This window comes from Sphaerulina musiva (assembly GCF_000320565.1).
Source record: "Sphaerulina musiva SO2202 unplaced genomic scaffold SEPMUscaffold_13, whole genome shotgun sequence".
In the NCBI taxonomy this organism is placed as follows: domain Eukaryota; kingdom Fungi; phylum Ascomycota; class Dothideomycetes; order Mycosphaerellales; family Mycosphaerellaceae; genus Sphaerulina; species Sphaerulina musiva.
Window position 1 is genome coordinate 481,964 of NW_016017395.1, and position 17,016 is coordinate 498,979.

At 53.3% G+C, this 17,016-nt stretch overlaps 6 protein-coding genes across 6 annotated transcripts; 5 read left to right on the forward strand and 1 right to left on the reverse strand.

Moving 5' to 3' along the window:
- The first annotated feature begins 244 nt into the window (after positions 1–244).
- SEPMUDRAFT_152357 (t-SNARE) lies at positions 245–1,948 on the forward strand. Its single transcript, XM_016907395.1, has one exon. The coding sequence runs from the start codon at positions 678–680 to the stop codon at positions 1,752–1,754; it is 1,077 nt and encodes a 358-aa protein (XP_016756184.1). The 5' UTR covers positions 245–677; the 3' UTR covers positions 1,755–1,948.
- Positions 1,949–2,610: 662 nt separating this feature from the next.
- On the forward strand, positions 2,611–5,391 carry SEPMUDRAFT_152358 (voltage-gated potassium channel). The gene is made up of 4 exons (XM_016907396.1): positions 2,611–2,977; positions 3,052–3,988; positions 4,066–4,482; positions 4,587–5,391. The coding sequence occupies exons 1-4, from the start codon at positions 2,735–2,737 to the stop codon at positions 5,186–5,188; spliced, it is 2,199 nt and encodes a 732-aa protein (XP_016756185.1). The 5' UTR covers positions 2,611–2,734; the 3' UTR covers positions 5,189–5,391.
- A 127-nt stretch (positions 5,392–5,518) lies between these two features.
- SEPMUDRAFT_152359 (uncharacterized protein) lies at positions 5,519–6,247 on the forward strand. Its single transcript, XM_016907397.1, has 2 exons — positions 5,519–5,903; positions 6,183–6,247. Exon 1 carries the CDS (start codon positions 5,531–5,533, stop codon positions 5,768–5,770), a length of 240 nt encoding a protein of 79 aa, XP_016756186.1. The 5' UTR covers positions 5,519–5,530; the 3' UTR covers positions 5,771–5,903; positions 6,183–6,247.
- Positions 6,248–7,759: 1,512 nt separating this feature from the next.
- On the forward strand, positions 7,760–9,238 carry SEPMUDRAFT_129059 (RdRP-domain-containing protein; the record flags this gene model as incomplete). The annotated part of the gene is made up of 1 exon (XM_016902255.1): positions 7,760–9,238. A coding segment is annotated over exon 1 (1,339 nt), but the record flags the coding sequence as incomplete, so codon positions are not given.
- A 27-nt stretch (positions 9,239–9,265) lies between these two features.
- On the forward strand, positions 9,266–10,620 carry SEPMUDRAFT_152361 (uncharacterized protein). Its single transcript, XM_016907398.1, has one exon. It carries the CDS (start codon positions 9,299–9,301, stop codon positions 10,487–10,489), a length of 1,191 nt encoding a protein of 396 aa, XP_016756188.1. The 5' UTR covers positions 9,266–9,298; the 3' UTR covers positions 10,490–10,620.
- Positions 10,621–10,860: 240 nt separating this feature from the next.
- On the reverse strand, positions 10,861–16,521 carry SEPMUDRAFT_152362 (uncharacterized protein). Its single transcript, XM_016907399.1, has one exon. The coding sequence runs from the start codon at positions 16,138–16,140 to the stop codon at positions 11,386–11,388; it is 4,755 nt and encodes a 1,584-aa protein (XP_016756189.1). The 5' UTR covers positions 16,141–16,521; the 3' UTR covers positions 10,861–11,385.
- Positions 16,522–17,016: the final 495 nt, after the last annotated feature.

Genomic DNA, 17,016 nt, shown 5'->3' on the forward strand with positions numbered 1-17,016 from the left:
TATTGTGGGTTGTAAGTTGGCGAGGTGAGTAGAGTAGTTGGCATGTTCCAAGGTCTGGTCTGTGCTGAGGCTCTCTCTCTCTCTCCCTCTCTTACCTGGTAGGCTTGTACTCTTCTCTCTCTCTCTTTCACCTACGATCCGAACACTCGACTAAGGTACATGTATAAGGTAGCCAGAAGTGACTGGCGAACTACGTGGCACCTGTGCCTCATTGTATCCCATTCTGCCTGGCCAGGTGGCTTCATCGCTGCGTCGCGCAGGACTAAGGTTCTGTAGGAACGCGTGGTTCTCTTTGTCCGCCGCAGACTACAACGACATGGTGTACTCCCGCCCATCCATCCTCCCTTGCTAGCGCTCTGCTATTCTTAGCCACTCTGGCCTTACACACTGTGAATTACGTTGTACTGTGCTGAACAGTGAACAGTCTGTCAGTCTGTGCTACCAGGTACTCCTGTACCAGCTACATGTACCTATACTGCCGGATAAATCATAAAAGACTGCCGGTGCTGGACCTGCCACCATTACGTTACCGTTGTTACGCGACTCCACGATTTGTTTGATTCGCCAGGATCTTTGCCCTAAGCGGCTGTCTGGAACTCTGGAGTCTGGGTCTGTTCGCGTCCCTTCCACCTACCTCCTTCGCAACACGCATACCATAACGACCCTCGCGACAGACAATGCTCACCATGTCCTCTCACGCCTCGATTCAGGACCGGACGCCCGAGTTCCGCTCTATCCTCCAACAGGCCCAAAAATCTCTCGCGCGCCAAAGAAAGCAGCCTCTCGGCGCACAATCGCAACCACTGATACCCCAGCAAAATGGCACTGCAACCCCTCCCACGAGAGCGCAACGCAGCGAATTTGCGCGGAATGCGGCGGGCATTGGACGAGGCATCTCTGCGACAATGGGGAAATTGCAGCGGCTGGGTGAACTGGCGAAACGAAAAACCCTCTTCGACGACCGACCTGTGGAGATTGCCGAACTCACCTACGTGATCAAACAGGATCTGGCAGGTCTGAACCAACAGATTGGGAACTTGCAACAACTACAACGAGCGCAAAATGGACAGAGTGGTAGCGTACAGCAAGAAGGCGAACACAACAAGAATGTCGTCATGCTGCTACAAGGCAGACTAGCAGATGTAGGAGTCAACTTCAAAGAGGTCCTCGAAGTGCGCACAAAGAACATCCAAGCAAGTCGAAGCCGACAGGAGAACTTTGTGGGAGAAGTTGGAAGATCTAGTGCGGCACAAGAGAGGCTAGAACCCGGGAGGTCGGATTCACCCCTATATCAAACACCGAGCAGAGGGAGAAGTCCCAAACCTGGACAGACTGGGTCGGCGCATCTCAATCAAGGGCAGGATTTACTCTCACTGGAGCCCGCCGGTGGAGGGGCCCTCTACTCCGGCACGGGTGCCCCTATTCAAGCCTCCCAGCAGCAGCTACAACTCATGGAAGAAGGCTCCTCGTCCAACTCCTACATCCAGCAGAGAGGGGAGGCTATTGAAGCAATCGAAAGGACCATCAATGAACTTGGTGGAATTTTTGGACAACTCGCACAAATGGTCTCGGAGCAAGCAGAACAAATTCAGAGAATCGACGCCAATACCGACGATGTGGTGGATAATGTCGAAGGTGCACAAAGGGAACTGATGAAGTATTGGAGTCGTGTACAAGGGAATCGATGGCTGATTGCGAAGATGTTTGGTGTTCTCATGATATTCTTCCTCCTTTGGGTGCTGATCGCTGGGTGATTCCAGAAAAGAGTATCTGGATAGCCCCGCGGCTGAAAAACTTGGGCGATATAGAGATCGAGACCGTCTTCTCTTCTTGGACATGCTTCTTTGGAAATGGTGTTTAGCCAGATACAAATGTGAAGGTTCCCGCGAACTTGTATTAGAAGAAAATTGCTTCGTTACCTTACCTTAGCTTAATATGTATGTATGAGGGTGACGCGCTGGGCGTGAGAAAGCATTATTTTCTCCTGACTTCTAAGCAGCATTTGGCCTCGTGACATACAGAAGGACGATTGTACTTGGAGGACTTTCAAGATAGAATAATGGATGGGATACATCCCGTCTCATCCCCAGGTCGCTATACAGCCTGGTATTGGCGCTCCTCTCGTATACAAACATCAAACTGTGTCTTATGTGCGCATTTGGGGCTACATGAGGTTTCTTTGAGGTGGTATTAGAGTGGACAAGGCAAACGTCGTATGTACACGTCTCTACCTAGTACCTTACCTCTGATGTTGGCATGCTTCACAATATGCGAAATTCCCAATAAATCATTTGTTCGACGTTGCTGTGACCACGCAGTTGATATCAGACGACATGATGCCATAATTTCTGGCTACACACTGTAATATAACCTCCTGAAGATACCCTACCTAAATATCGATATATATGCCCGTTGAGCCTCTGGGCATAACCCTAAGGGAACCCTAACTGAATCTAGCTTCATCGACGTCAGTGGGCCGTGCACCAAGCTTTCCGTGAAAGGAATTTGGATGCGACGCGTTTCAACTTCCCATCGCTAAGTTACATGTACTTGACAGGAAACCGCTGACAGTTCAACACTCTTGCCATGGGTACCGTGACCTTCAAGCCACGCTTCCGTATCTTACATGTAATCTTCTTGTCTTGCCGGTTGACGATGCAAACAATGCAATACGAACACATCGCCATCGCTTGCTGCACGCACCCCCGAGGCGCGCCCGGCTGACGCGACGACAATGACTACCATAGATCCAGGCATGGAAGAGACCGCGCAGCAAGTAGTAGATGATGACACAGAAACACGGCCGAGCAAGGCCCAAGCGGTCCAGGATGAGGAGGAACCTGAGCCTGTGAACAGGTGGTGGTTCGCTTCGACTGCATGTCCGCTGCTCGCGGCGACGTTTGGACCCATAGCCAATGGTTTCAGTGTCGGCGCTTTGGTATACTCGTGGCGAGTATACTTACCCGGCGACACTTTGGTGAGTTTGGAGAGAGCATTCTTCCTATGAAGACCGCGGCCATGTTTCGCGGAGGCTAATAGCTTCGCAAACAGGAAGCAGAGGGCATAGCACTCCCTGACCCGCACTGGTTGCTGGCTGTCAATGCTGTCTCACTGGCCTGCGCGCTCGTGGGAAATGCCGCCCTTCTCCTCAACATGGCCAAGCGTGTCAAGTTCTCAGTCGCTCAGCCCATCACCGTCACTGGCTTCCTGCTGGCAGGAGTGTTGCTCATTGCAGATATGGCTGCTCTCGCCTCGAGTCCGACGTACTTCATTACCGATCCGCGCGCCCAGCCAGCTTCGAGCCATGCTCTCACCGATGCTTTCTACTATGCCATGTTCGCTGCTGCCTTATACATCATCGTGGGCCTACTCATGGCTCTCACGATATACGGTGCTACCCATGGCTACTACTCAAAGGAGTTTCATCTCACCAACCCCCAGAGAACTTTGATGGCGCAGACTATGTCCTTCGTCGTGTACTTGCTTCTCGGAGCACTGGTGTTTAGCCATATCGAAGGTTGGCGATACCTCGACGCGGTGTACTGGGCAGATGTTACGCTCTTGACCGTTGGATTAGGTGACTATAGCCCAAAGTCCCGTCTGGGACGAGGTCTGCTCTGGCCTTTTGCTATCGGAGGTATCCTCATGCTTGGTCTGGTGATTGGCAGCATTCGCAGCCTAGTCTTGGAACGAGGCGCGCAGAAAATGGGAGCTCAAATCACGGAAAACATGCGCGCCAACGCCATCAATGGAGTAGATCAGCAAAATCAGACGATCAAGGTTTCCTGGTTTGCAAAAGTAGACTTTCGCCTGTCTCCCGATATGAGTCCTGCGCAGAGGCGTGAGGCCGAATTCAATGTGATGCGCAAGGTCCAGGCTGCGGCTGAACGCGATCGAAGGTACTTTCAACTCGTCACAAGTATGTCTTCTGTCGCACTTCTGTGGCTCGTCGGCGCGCTTGTCTTCGAACATTCAGAGAATGAGCAAGGTATGTTGTGGCAGCAGCACCCTACTACACGATCAATGCCCCCCAAGGCACTCGTGCTCGACTCACTAGGTTCACAGGATGGACATACTTCCAATCAGTATATTTCTCCTTCGTATCGCTGGCGACAATCGGATATGGCGATTTGACACCGGCCTCGAATTCCGGAAAGGCTTTCTTCGTCTTTTGGTCCTTGCTGGCCGTGCCTGCTCTGACAATCCTCATTTCGCACATGGGCGATACCCTATTTCAAACCTTTTCTGACATGACAAATTGGATCTTCAAGCATGTCTTGCCGCAGAAGAATTTGCGAGATTCCGCCCAGGCGACGCTGGAGAAAGCCAAGGATCAGCTCCACAACTTTGGGAAAACGAGTCGTGAAGAGCATATGACTGCAGATGAGCATTGCAGGCATGTTGTGCGTACGTTTTCCGAGCGATTGGAAGCTCACATTGACGAAGACGAGCTGAAGGAGCTCAGTGAAGCCAACCAGGAAGGTATGTGTGCTCGCATCTTCGCCGTCACTACAATTTTGTGCGGAGTACTACGATCGTGGCGGCTTCAAACCCGAAAGAGCGCTGCTAACTACATCATTCATAAGGACTGGGCGATCTGCTTCAGCGAGACATTCACTTCTACCACTTCGTCCTGGCCAGAGAACTCAAACGAGTGCAAGGCGACATGATGTCTGGCACAACACCCAAGCAGTATTCTTGGCATGAGTGGGAGTTCTTTCTCCTGCTCATGGGCAATGGCGCCGATCAGGACGGGAAAATGTTCCCCAGCCAGCGGATTGCAGACGTCCTAGCACCGGCGGCCTTGCAATACTCGGCCTCGCCATTTAAAGCGGGCGGTGCTTTTAATATGGCAACCCGAGAAAATGCCGATGGCACTCCTCAAGGCCATGCATATGAGAAACCTGAGACAGACGGCCTTGTAGACCGGGAAACCCAACGACAGCACAAATGGAACACAGCACCACACAAGCGAGGTTTGATGCGCAAGAGACCCACTGCCGATCCATTTGGCGAGTGGTCATGGCTAGATGAGGCATCTCCTCTGATGAGCTCGAAGTCTGAGAGCCAATGGATCGCGGAGAAGCTCTCTGCGGCTCTGGTGCGTGAGCTCGACAGATCGAGAAGGGGGTCCCCAAGAGAGCCGCCCATTGGCATGAGGCATATCCGCAAAGGTCAGGACGGATAAGACTGTACGTGAAGCTGGTACTACAGTTTCACCATCTCCGGCCATGACCATGACCTCATGCTCGAGGCTTGACGATAGATTTCCACTATACGCATCCGATGGCATCGTTTTTGCATGGTTGTGCTATGCTCAGCACAGGTTCACGTTAGCAATACTAGAATGGTCAAGCCACATTTCAGCGATCATGTATCGCTTGCACTGGCTCCATACCTACATTCCCAAGATATCTGCGCAACAGATAGAACCTGGCATCTGAGGCTCTCCATAAGGGTGCGTGCATCAAGAGGCGTGGAAAGCATTGCGTGAGGTCCCTTTCCCGGGGAAGTTGCCTCTGATATAGGTATGTCTGTCCACCCTCTGCGTGCTACTCTCACGTTCCTCTCCTATCCGCGACAATCCATCGTGCGCGTGGGAAGCGGCATATGCTCGGAAGCATACACTAGTTGTGATATGCGGCCATGTGCATGTGCAGCTGCAGGGAAGCGAGATACCACAAGCGACAATAACAAACAGATGGACGTCAATCACTTCCAGCCTTATAGTTCGCTCTGCTTAACACGCGCTGGACCACGCTGTCCATAGTCCAACCACTCTGCCAAGAGCGCGGCCGCCGGAGACTGAGCGATGGATAGCAGCGATAGTGGCCTCGATGGGCGTAGACACCACACTCGCGGGGGAGCACGAAGAGGGATAGCGCAGGCTGGTCACAGAACCGGTACGTAAGCTAGTTCTACGGCCTCTTGTGTGCGTAGACGAAAGCCATTTCCATTCCCCCAGCCAGCACTCCGGCACGAGTGGATGGATGAGAGTCGGAGGAGTCGAAGTAAGCAATTGGGGAGATGCAACACGCGTCTGCTGCCTTCTGCACGTTCTCGCGAAACTCACACGCTCGCTCTGCAATGGCAACAATAGACCACGCCGCCGCGTCCCATTCACATGGAGTGCTGAGAATTGGCATCGAAACTGAGCTGACTGAGAGCCTCGCTTACTGCAGGCGCGTTCAGGCACCTCTTTCCTTCCTCTGAGAGGAAATTCTCTTCTACAACACCAACACCCACCACCTCCACCCTCCATCCACATCACCACCCACCACCACCACACTCGATGGCGGCGCCTCCGCTACCACGCGCGGTGGTCTCCTCATACGACCACCGCCGCGGGCGCGGACACCTTCCAACCGCCACCCTCAACCCTCTCACCCTCCGCGTCCAATTCACTGGCGCCCCGCCCTCGTGGACAACTCTCGAGATTCACGCGTTCTTCGAGAGATTCGGCATGGTCAGCAGGATCGAGATTAACAACCGACACACCTCCGGCATGCAAGGCGTGGTGTTCTTCCAGCCGGCGCCACAATCCGCGGCTTGGGTGGGCAGGTCGCTCACGGTACGGGACCCGTCGTCCGGAGTGCAGAGGAATATTGTTACCAGGAACCACTCGAAGAAGATGTTCTCGTATCCGAGTTTGAAGGGCAACCGCGAGTTGCCTGAGCTTATGATTGTGCCACTCGCTGCAATGGGATTTGGGGTAATGCAGCAGGAGGATAAGATGCTGGTTCTACACACGGTCGAGTCGACGGCGGAGACAAAACTAGAGCTCTCGATGAATTTGCAACACAAGGAGCTGCATATTACCTTTCCTGTCTGCGTACCACACCACGCGGGATATGGCAACATTACTGGCCCGTTCGAGCGCCGTTTCAAGTTACGCATTACCCCGGCGCAAATAACCCAAGCTCTCATGCTGCGCCGTGCTGATGAGACTGTTACTGTTGTCTTCACCATTGACACCCCTCCTCTTGTCTTCAGGAAGACTAGGGACGTCAAGAGCACTCATGACAGCAAAGCCACGCTTTGGGACGAGCGGAAGACATGGCTGCGACAGACAGACATTGATCTGTACCCATGGGCACGAAACTCGGCCGTTGAGCTTCGCAAGAAAGACACCATCATTGAAGTTGGTCGTTGGCTCACGTACCGAATGGACCTCGCTGCTGCCGTGGTTCGATCACCAGAGTTCCAAGATCTGTGCCAGGCGCTTGCGGACCACAATGTTGACATGGCCACGAACAACAGCTTCAATTTCACGCATCTTGCAGATTCAAATACTTTGTGGAGTTGGCTCGAACCTGCACGCCAAGGAGATCGAGTTTCCGCTGCGTCTTCAGGGTTTCTTTCCGACATGCAGGAAATGGCTGATGACATTGCACCGCTGCCATTCTCTATCCGGTATCAGCTCGAGGTATGCATTAGTCTCGGCGCTCTGCATGAGTGCAACCTCACAAGAGACTTCCTCAAGAGGCTTGGGACGCTGGACCAAGATCGGGTTATCAAGATCCTCGAGAAAGTGGCAGATCGCAAATTGAGGTACTACGAGCCAGCAGACATACTGGCACTACACAACACAGTCTCGGTATTGGAGAAGAAGAGGCCAGGATACTGCACCAAAATACCGTCCGTCACGATCACACCGACCACAATGTACCAGTCGACACCAGTCCTTGAGACTTCTAATCGAGTAATACGTCACTATCAACAACACGAGGATCGCTTCCTTCGCGTTAGATTCACCGATGAGCGCTACAAGGGCAGAATCATGCCCGCTGATGACGCCGGCATGAATGAGGTGTTCTCTCGCGTCAAGCGTGCCATGGCGCAAGGTATCAACGTCGGCGGCCGACACTACGAATTTCTTGCTTTTGGCAATGCTCAGTTCCGCGATCATGGTGCCTACTTCTTCGCATCGACCACGGGTGTCACAGCCGCCGACATCAGAGACTGGATGGGAGACTTCACCAGCATACGCATCATCGCCAAGTACGTCTCGCGCCTGGGCCAGTGCTTCTCAACTACCCGTGCTATTCCACACGCGGTGAATGTGGAAAAAATTGATGATGTCGAACGCAATGGCTTCTGCTTCACCGATGGAGTCGGAAAGATCTCGCCCTTCCTGGCCCGCATGATCGCTCACCACTATGGCATGGCAAATTCCGAGCAGGACTATCCTTCAGTGTTCCAGATCCGACTCGCCGGTTGCAAAGGTGTGCTGGCTGTCGACCCACGTCTGAAAGGCATGAAAATCCAGATTCGCCCGAGCCAGCAGAAATTTCCTGCGAAGTCCAACGGTCTCGAAATATGCAGAATTTCGCAGTTCAGCACCGCCTCACTCAACGTGCAGCTGATCTTGGTTCTTTCGGCGTTAGGAGTGCCTGATGAGGTGTTCCTCAACAAGCTCCGTAATATGCTGTCGGACCTGCAAGAAGCCCTCGACAGCGAGCAGAAAGCTTTGGAACTTTTGCAAAAGAACGTCGACTTCAACCAGATGACCATTTCACTGGCTTGTATGATCTTCGATGGCTTTATGGCGACCAAGGACCCATTCGTGATGACCTGCCTCCGTCTTTGGCGATCCTGGAACCTAAAGTATCTCAAGGAGAAGGCTCGCATCTTCATCGATCAGGGCGCTTTCCTGCTCGGCTGCACTGATGAGTCCGCTACGCTCCGCGGCCATTTCAAGTCTGTCGCTGATCCAAATGGAATTCTCAAAGACCAGCAGTCCACCGAGGCCGATGTTGACAAGCACGACGAGTCTGCACTGCCGGAGATCTTCCTTCAAATTCCGGACGCCGAGAAGCCAGGCTCATACAAGGTCGTCACAGGCATCGTCGTGCTCGCGCGCAATCCTTCTCTGCACCCTGGCGACATTCGTGTCGTCAAGGCTGTCGACAACGCGGCACTTCGCCATTTGAAGAATTGCGTTGTATTGCCACAGACTGGAGATCGCGACGTCGCGAACATGTGCTCTGGTGGTGATCTTGATGGCGACGACTTTATCGTGATGTGGGACAAGGAGCTCATACCGCCAGAGTGGAATCATGAACCCATGGACTACACTTCTCCGGACCCTGTCATGGCCAAGGGCCCTGTCACGGTAGATAACATGACTTCCTTCTTCGTGCAACACATCAAGAACGACATCTTGAGCAGGATCGCATGCGCACATCGATATTGGGCTGATCAACTGCCGGACGGTGTCAAAGACGCAAAGTGCCTACATTTGGCTCAACTTCACTCTAAAGCTGTTGACTATCCTAAGACAGGCGTTCCAGCAGTCATGCCAGCAGATCTTCGTATTCAGCGCTGGCCTCACTGGTCCGAGCCTAGGAATAAGGCAAAAAGCAAAGTATACACATCGCACCGAGTCCTCGGTAAGCTTTACGATGAAGTCAAGAAAGAGCCGTTCCATGCAGCCTGGGATATGCCGTTCGATGAACGTATATTGACCGCTTTGGAGCCATCGCATCAGATGCTGAATGACGCAAAAGAGATCAAGGCGCTTTATGACGAGGCCATTCGCCGTATCATGGCTCAACATGGTATCAAGACGGAGTTCGAAGTCTTTACCACTTTCGTTCTCGAGCACCATCAAGAAATCGGCGACTACAAGTTCGCAGAGACCATGGGCGAGATGACAGCCAACCTGAAGCAGCAGCATCAAGAGTTGTGCTACAACAGAGCTGGTACCAACGCTGCCGACCGCGATTGGGACAAGATGAAGCCATTCATTGTCGCCATGTACAAGGTCACAGCCACAGAGATTGAGGAAGCGCTCAAGGAGACCAAGACCATGCGTGCCAAGGGTGGCAGAGATACGCCAATTCGTGCTCTGGACTTCAAAAGTATGCCTCTGATGTCCTTCCCATGGATATTTGCTGCTGAACTGGGACGTATCGCCACTAAGGGACACGGTGCTGGCGTTGTTGCTATGCCAAAGCCCACGCTACCGAAGTCAACGACAGCCGCGAAGAGGAACTGGTCTCTCTTGCCTGATGGCTGGAAGCCTGCCCCTCTTCTGGAAGTTGACACCTCGAAAGGCGTGGTGCGAGAGGGAGATCTCTTCGACTTGTTCGGAAGCGGCCCTGCAGTTGACGATGGTGACAACAAGACTAAGAAAACAGTCGTGGTGGTGCCGAATATACCGGACATGGCGGTTGAGATGCCCCAGCCGGCGCGATCCGTGTCACAGGCTGTTTCGCCACCGCTTTCTCCACCAATGTCACCACTCCGTGCGGACTCTCCCACCGTCCCCAGCCGCCCTGCTACTTCAACTCACACCGCGGAGACATCATCAGTGTCAACAATTTCACCGATAGGTGCTTCGGACGAGGTGGAGTTTGAGTTTGACGAAGGCGAGGTTGAATTCGATGTCACGAAAGAAGAGGGTGAGATTGCTTTTGACCTGAAGCCATCTGCTTTTGACAAGTTCGCAGCTTCACATGGCTTCGGGGACGATGAAGAACCATGAGTGACGGGCGCAGATGAAGTGGTACGAGATGAGACGACGCGAGGGGATGATAGTGATGATCCGAAAAGGAGTGAAATGATGCGATCGGGAATGATCGCTACAAAATAGTCGTGCTAGCAATTGCACCATTCAACCTTCTTTCATACCCGTGAACATGTCCTTTTCACTGAAAGTCGTGCTAATGTTTTGCAATCAGAAAAGCAAGGGGAGAAAGCCCCTTTTCCAATGCGCCAATAATTGATTTATTACGTACCATTATGATAATGATGGCGGTATTAAGGTTTGTGGCATGCCTCCAAACCATGCCTCCAAACCAAACCAACAACTGAATGAAAGGGAAAGAAAAAAAGAAAGCTGCCTGCTGCTGCTCAGTAATGCTACCGCTGCTACCTTACTGCTACCTCCTACCGCTACTGCTACATCATCATCATCATTATCGAAAAAAAGGAAAAGAATTAACCGACCCATCATTGTGTGACGATGATATCAGCTGACCTTTTTCCATCCCACTACCACTACCACCCACAGACCCAGGCTGTGCATTCGTACAAGTTCCAAAAAACAAGAAGTAAAAAAAAAAGATTTGCTGTGCTAAGCCTCCTCCCCATGCTATGCATGCGTAGGTACAAATAACAACGCTGAAGCTTCATTATCAAGATTCTCCGCCCCTCTTCCCTGAACGCCGTGCTAAAATTTATCCGGGGCGTAAAACAAAAGTCTGCCGCCCACCCATTCGTCTTTATGTACGTCCTTCGATCCCTTCTCACTCTCCGCTGCTGTCTCGTCCCTCGGGTCGCAGACGCCTGGTGGGTACCCATGTCTGACGATCATCAAGTCATCGAGCTTGCGCTCAGGCACTGACGGCCTCTTCTTTGACGCCCAAAATAGGAGGCATCCTACATTTTCAAAGTAGGCGTCGTAAACCCACTTCCACTACTCGTAATCGTGCCAGCAGGGGGCCATTCTTCCACAATTCCATCGCCATTTCTCATCTTCTCGTCTTCAATGTCACATCGGAATAGGTTGACATGCCCGTCGTTGACAGCGCCACATGCCAACATCATACGGTGTGGATGGAAGGCTGTAGCAGTGATGGGAGCATTCCTTGCGGCAGCTCCCAGTCCAACTCGGAGATACGACATGTACGGTTCAAACTTACTCAGCGCCTGGAGCTTCGTGTTGTAGACTCGTATCGTATGATCCTTACCTCCCGTAGCAAAGACAGGAGCGTGTTCGTGGACAGACAAGGTGCGCAGAATTCTCGGTTCCCGGCCTCTGCCGGAGTCGATTTTGTTCACAGAGCTCCTCGCATACCGCAGATCCCAAAGACGAATTCCGCCATTCGACTCTGCGGAGATGAGCTCTCGCATGCCGCCTCGCTGGAGATGAACCCCGACCACCCAGGACGAGTGTTCCTTCCAGCCAAGGAGCATAGTCTCGGCGTTGGGTCGACGTTGATCATAAGCTTTGACTGAACCGTTGCCGAACCCTGCAACGAACACATTGCCTTCGACTTGATCTGAGGTAAGACTCGTGATGCAAGCACTCGATCGAGTGTGGATGTCATTGACACAAAGTTCCTGCCCGACTTGCCAGACGCGAACAACGCGATCGTCTCCTGCCACGAGAGCTTTGCCTTGGCCTTGTTGCCAATCGAAGACTAAACCGGAAGTCCCGCCTGTGCTGGGGACGAGATCGTTGAGTGCTCGAAAGGAAGAAACCTGAGTGATTTTCTTCAGGTGATCATAATCTCTGTAGATCTTGATCACCCCGTCACTGGAACCAACCATGAGCATGGCGATATCATCCTCGTTAATGAATCGCAATTCTGTGACGCGACTGTTCCTCGGATTGCCATTGCTGAATCGTGCAAGCTGTTTTTCTTCCTTCCAGTCCCACACGGCAATGCTGTCCCGATCGTCGCTGGTCACTAAGTGGTTCTCGAATTGATGGAATACCATCTTCACGGGCGCTGCGCCAATGCCAAAGTACCCACATGGCTTGTCCCAGCTCTGTGACCCAGCAGCTTCCTTGAGTGGCTGGGTGGAGGCAATTATCTTGTCATTGCGATTTCGCCGCCAAAGCCGTTCGTTGTAGTCCCTGGACCCAGGTTCATCCGCCTCGGAAGGACGCATTTGTGGCTCCCGGAAGTACGAAGCTGACCAGTCAAAGAATGTTGACTTCAAGGGAAGCTCAGGGAGTTCGGAAATATCGCGGCCTTGAAAGTATGGAGTGGGAGGGATTTTGGCCGGAGGCTGATGGGCCGGACCGGGAATGTTATCTAATGCATCTGGTGGGAGCATAGAAGCATCGTGAGGAGTGAGTGGTCTCGATCGATACGGCGTAGTGACATCGAAGCCAGAGCCGCGTCGCTTGTGCGTCGGCGAGCCAGGAGTAGATGCTTCCCCTGATGTCTTGGGACCCCAACCGACCAACTTTCCCAGTGCTTGAGCGACACTGGCCGTCCTCGACAGAGCGAAGTATCCATCGGCCTTGGAAGATATCGATGATGCAGAGGGGCTCGGCGGCGTATCAGGTCGCGGACCATGTCCAACTGCATGTACTCTGCTCAAAGGCTGGACTGCAGCACCAGTACTGGAGTTCTCCATTGTGGATCTGCGTTCAAGTGCTTCAAGTATTGCTTCAGCAGCTTGCCCAAGAGGGCAGTCCAACAAAGCTTCCAGCACACTGTCCACGATGATACCCGCATTGCGCGCGACTTCGGGATGCGGGTCCGTGGATAAGCTCATCACCTGTCGCCATACTGCACGGTATACCGTTCCCAGTGAGTTTGACTGTCGCGGCACGGCCTTTGCAGCCCGTGAGTCGCGGTCATCGGCAGCAGCAGCTGAGACACTGCGATGATGGGCAGAGCGTATACCACTGAGGAGTGGGTTCCCAGGTCCCGACAAGGTCAATGTATCAATGCTAGACTCCTTTTGCATGGCGATGAAGTCGTCTGCAGCTTGCTCTCTTCCACTGCGCTTATCTTGCTCCTCTTGCAGCTGCTCGAATGCAGCACACAAGAAGCGCTTCAAGTACTTCTTCACATACTCGGAATAGAATACCGTCAGCTCCTTCCGTACCATGATGGAGCCATCCATACCCATGCTGATGATGACGCCGACAAGAACCTCTTCCAGGTCCAAAATGTCGCCATCGATATCGCCCGTGGCAATGAAGCTCGTCAATGCGTTGAGCATAGCTGTCCGCACTTCCGGGACAGGATCGTGGCTTCGGTCACATATCCGCTCATGCGCCGCATGCGCGATGAAAGCCTCTTTCGCATTGGAGAAGTCGCGACATAAGTTGCTCAAACACAACAAGCTAAATTGCCGAAGGAGAGGGTTTTCCATATCATGTAGGTGGCCGATGCACTGCTCGATCACTTCTGGGTTGCTGTCGAGGACTGCCGCCTTGCCTTGCTTGAAGTCCTTGCAGAACATTGCAATGACAAAAACGCACATGGCGCGATGTTCCGCGACGTTGCCGATCGGAATACCGTTCGTGGCGTTCAGTATATTAGTAAAGTATGCATAGCCTTGGTCTTTGAGCAGATCTGTTTGACAGCTTTGGTCCACAGCCAGTATGCGCGCCCAGATGAACACCATGGGCGCTTTCAACTCCATCGCCTGAGACTGCAGGAGCTTCAACACGTAGGGAAAGATTCCTATGCTTAATGCTAGGTTGACCGCCCATGGACCAAGATCGAGGAACTTTGACAACAGGACGAGTGCTCGTAATCTGTGGACTTGGGAGAGCAGGACCTGCAGAACGATGGGCAATTGCTCGGGTGGCTTCGCATAGCCGGCGACACTAGGATTGCTCGGCGCTGCAGTAAGGTAGACCTCGAATGCAGAGAGCTGATCCGCGAAGAAGTCGGAGTGTTTGTAGTCGAGCTCCGGCATCTGCGCGGGTGGGCCACCTCCGTGTCCAGTCTGTGGGAGAGCCTCTATGGCAGCCTCATGCGCCTTCTGCTGATCGATCAAGCTTGGGAGTTGAGACAAGATCATCTCCACAGCGAGATCCCAGCTTCGCCACAGCGGGTGATCGTGCGTGTCAGGGATTTTGGGATAGGACTGTGGGTGACAGTGGTATCTTCGCATCACCCGCTGCGCGAGAAGAAAATTGCGGAACAGGGCAGCGACCATGAGATCTTGTCGGAAGAGCTTCTTAAACAGCGGCTTCTCGAGACAGTTCCACGCAATGGTGTCCGTAATGGCCGTAAATATCCAGTTCAACTCTCCCAGGGGCGTTCTACGCTCACTGACCTTTCCAGGAATATTTCGCGCTTGCTCGAGATTGACACCAAAAGTCGAGCCTAGTGGATTCTGCAGAATGAAGAAGCGCACAGCCATCATGATGGGCGTAGTCAGACATGATGTGAACAGATCGGCTGGTAGATCCGGATTGGTGGGTAGCACCTCACTCTCTCGACATGCTGCAAGGTGGATGCAATCCTCCCACTTTACGAGTGGCTGTTGCTGTGCTCTGTTCGGATCTCGCTTCATCGCCTCCTGCTGGGTGACATTGTGCTTTTGCGCGCCCTCCAAGAAGCCCTGGATGATGCCGCCAGCTGCACTACAATCCCACACCCACAGCCCGGGAGCGCCCACCCATTCTTGCAAGTCAAAGAGACTAATGGGAATGTACTGTGTGTAGCTTCGATTGAAGCACCATACCTCGCCGCTTTGGGTCGGCTTGGGAACACCATGCCCGTTATAGTGGAATAGTATCCGTTCCGCATGAGCGCTCCTTCGCAGTGATACGGTGTTCTTCTTCAGCTCCTCTATCGTCGGGTCCATGACACTTTTATAGCGCGTGCGGAGAGACAGATTCTCATATTGCGCCTGCAAGTTCTTTCCAATCTGGGCATTCGTGGTGTTTGACGTCTGATTCGAGCTGTCTTGAGGCACAGGATCCACCCAGCACTCCAGTCGTGCGCATGGATTCGTCTTGATCACGTCTGGTGGATCAACTCCCACATTCAGGCAGACGGCCAGCAGAGCAGAGACCGTCTTGAGCCGATCCTTCATGCGCCACTCCGTGACCATGTTCTTCGCGTCGAAGTCGGGTGGCAGATTGCCAGCAGTCTCGTGCCGCTTGTCCTCATAATACATGAAGAAATTCTCACTCAGGTTCTTCGCGGCCTCTTCATTTTGTAGCTGCGCCTCCCAGCCGTGTCTCATATTTTCCCCATGTTTTTTCTTCTCACCAGGCAACTTGCCATTGGCGTGTCCGTTATGGTGGTGATTCGTGCCTGAGCCAAAGTCGCTCCTCGCTCGGGACAGTGTCGGTCTAGACGCGGCCGGTCTTTGAGCGTTCACGGACAGCTGCAGCCCCCGATCCTCATCGTCGTCGTCCGAATCATCCTCGTCTTCCTCCACCCGAGTCTTGTGATTTCCACCGCCGTTAGGGTACTCGCTGCTGCCATTCTGTTGTGCGCGCGGCTGCGGAGTAGGCGAAGAAGCTGGCGTTGTCGGCCTGAAGGCTGCAGCGGGAGCAGACTTGTTGCTCGCCGGTGTGTTCGTTGCGGGCTCTATGCTGATGCTGGCAGGCTGTGGGTGCTTCGATCGCTGGCCATAGACTTGGTCGGGCAGGAAGGAGTGGACTCGCGGTGATGATGCGCCGCCGCTTCCTTCGCGTGTCATGGTATGCGATTGTCAGCTCGGTGCGTGCGCATGAGCGCGACGATGGCGTTCCCGGTGTTCGACGGTTGCTAGCACCACATGGTGGTTGTCGCGTGCCACTGGACGTCTACGGCCCGCGTCGGTGCCTCGAGCGGTGCAATACCACCTGTGACAGGACAGTGCGAGGTCAGACAATAGCCTTTGGTCCCGATTCGCCGAAGAGGCTTCGAGAAGGGAGCTCAGACCAGACCTCGACCTCCACCGCGGAGCTGCGTGCACACGCGCCAAGGCAAGCAAATGCGAAGGCACACAGAGATTGTAATTGGCGGTGAGTATGGTAGTCGGCTATGAGATACTCGCGGAGCGTAGGGCCAGGTTCGATGCTGGAAGTCAGAGATGCTGTTGGACCGTTGGTAACTAAGGTTGGTGGTGTTGGAAGTTGATAGCCGATGCCAGCAGGCTACAGCATCACGATGAAGCTGCGGGAGCCGCCGTCGCCGTCGCCGCCGCCATTGCGCCGGTACTGACATGTATACAGTGAGGGGTATCCCATCAATATTTGACGGCAAACTGGTGAGATACCTATTGTCATATTGATGGTCTCCTCGTGCCCCCTTTCAAAATTCACTCGAGATTCCCGTCCCGCTGCCGGCGCCATCGTCTGGGAGGGGAGGACTATTACTAGTCTACTAGTAATACTCCCAAGCTTGCATAAAAATCATAACTTCCAATGTCTTCCATCGCCATCTTGGCATCAACTCGTCCCGACATCATCTCAGATGCCTGTGCGTGAGCATGTGAAGGCCCGTTTGGCGGAGTCACCGGTCATTCCCGGTCTTGGTGGCGGACAGACTGGCCTGGACAGACCGGGTATCGTGGATGGTGGTGGCCGGTCAA

Excerpts from the sequence above, each read along its gene's own strand:
- SEPMUDRAFT_152357 (XM_016907395.1), top strand. The coding sequence starts at position 678 with ATGCTCACCATGTCCTCTCACGCCTCGATTCAGGACCGGACGCCCGAG.
- SEPMUDRAFT_152359 (XM_016907397.1), top strand. The coding sequence starts at position 5,531 with ATGTCTGTCCACCCTCTGCGTGCTACTCTCACGTTCCTCTCCTATCCG.
- SEPMUDRAFT_152358 (XM_016907396.1), top strand. The coding sequence starts at position 2,735 with ATGACTACCATAGATCCAGGCATGGAAGAGACCGCGCAGCAAGTAGTA. Across the intron at positions 3,989-4,065 it reads ACATTCAGAGAATGAGCAAG|GATGGACATACTTCCAATCA; the intron begins GTATGTTGTGGC and ends CTAGGTTCACAG. Across the intron at positions 4,483-4,586 it reads CAGTGAAGCCAACCAGGAAG|GACTGGGCGATCTGCTTCAG; the intron begins GTATGTGTGCTC and ends ATCATTCATAAG.
- SEPMUDRAFT_152361 (XM_016907398.1), top strand. The coding sequence starts at position 9,299 with ATGCCAGCAGATCTTCGTATTCAGCGCTGGCCTCACTGGTCCGAGCCT.
- SEPMUDRAFT_152362 (XM_016907399.1), bottom strand. The coding sequence starts at position 16,140 with ATGACACGCGAAGGAAGCGGCGGCGCATCATCACCGCGAGTCCACTCC.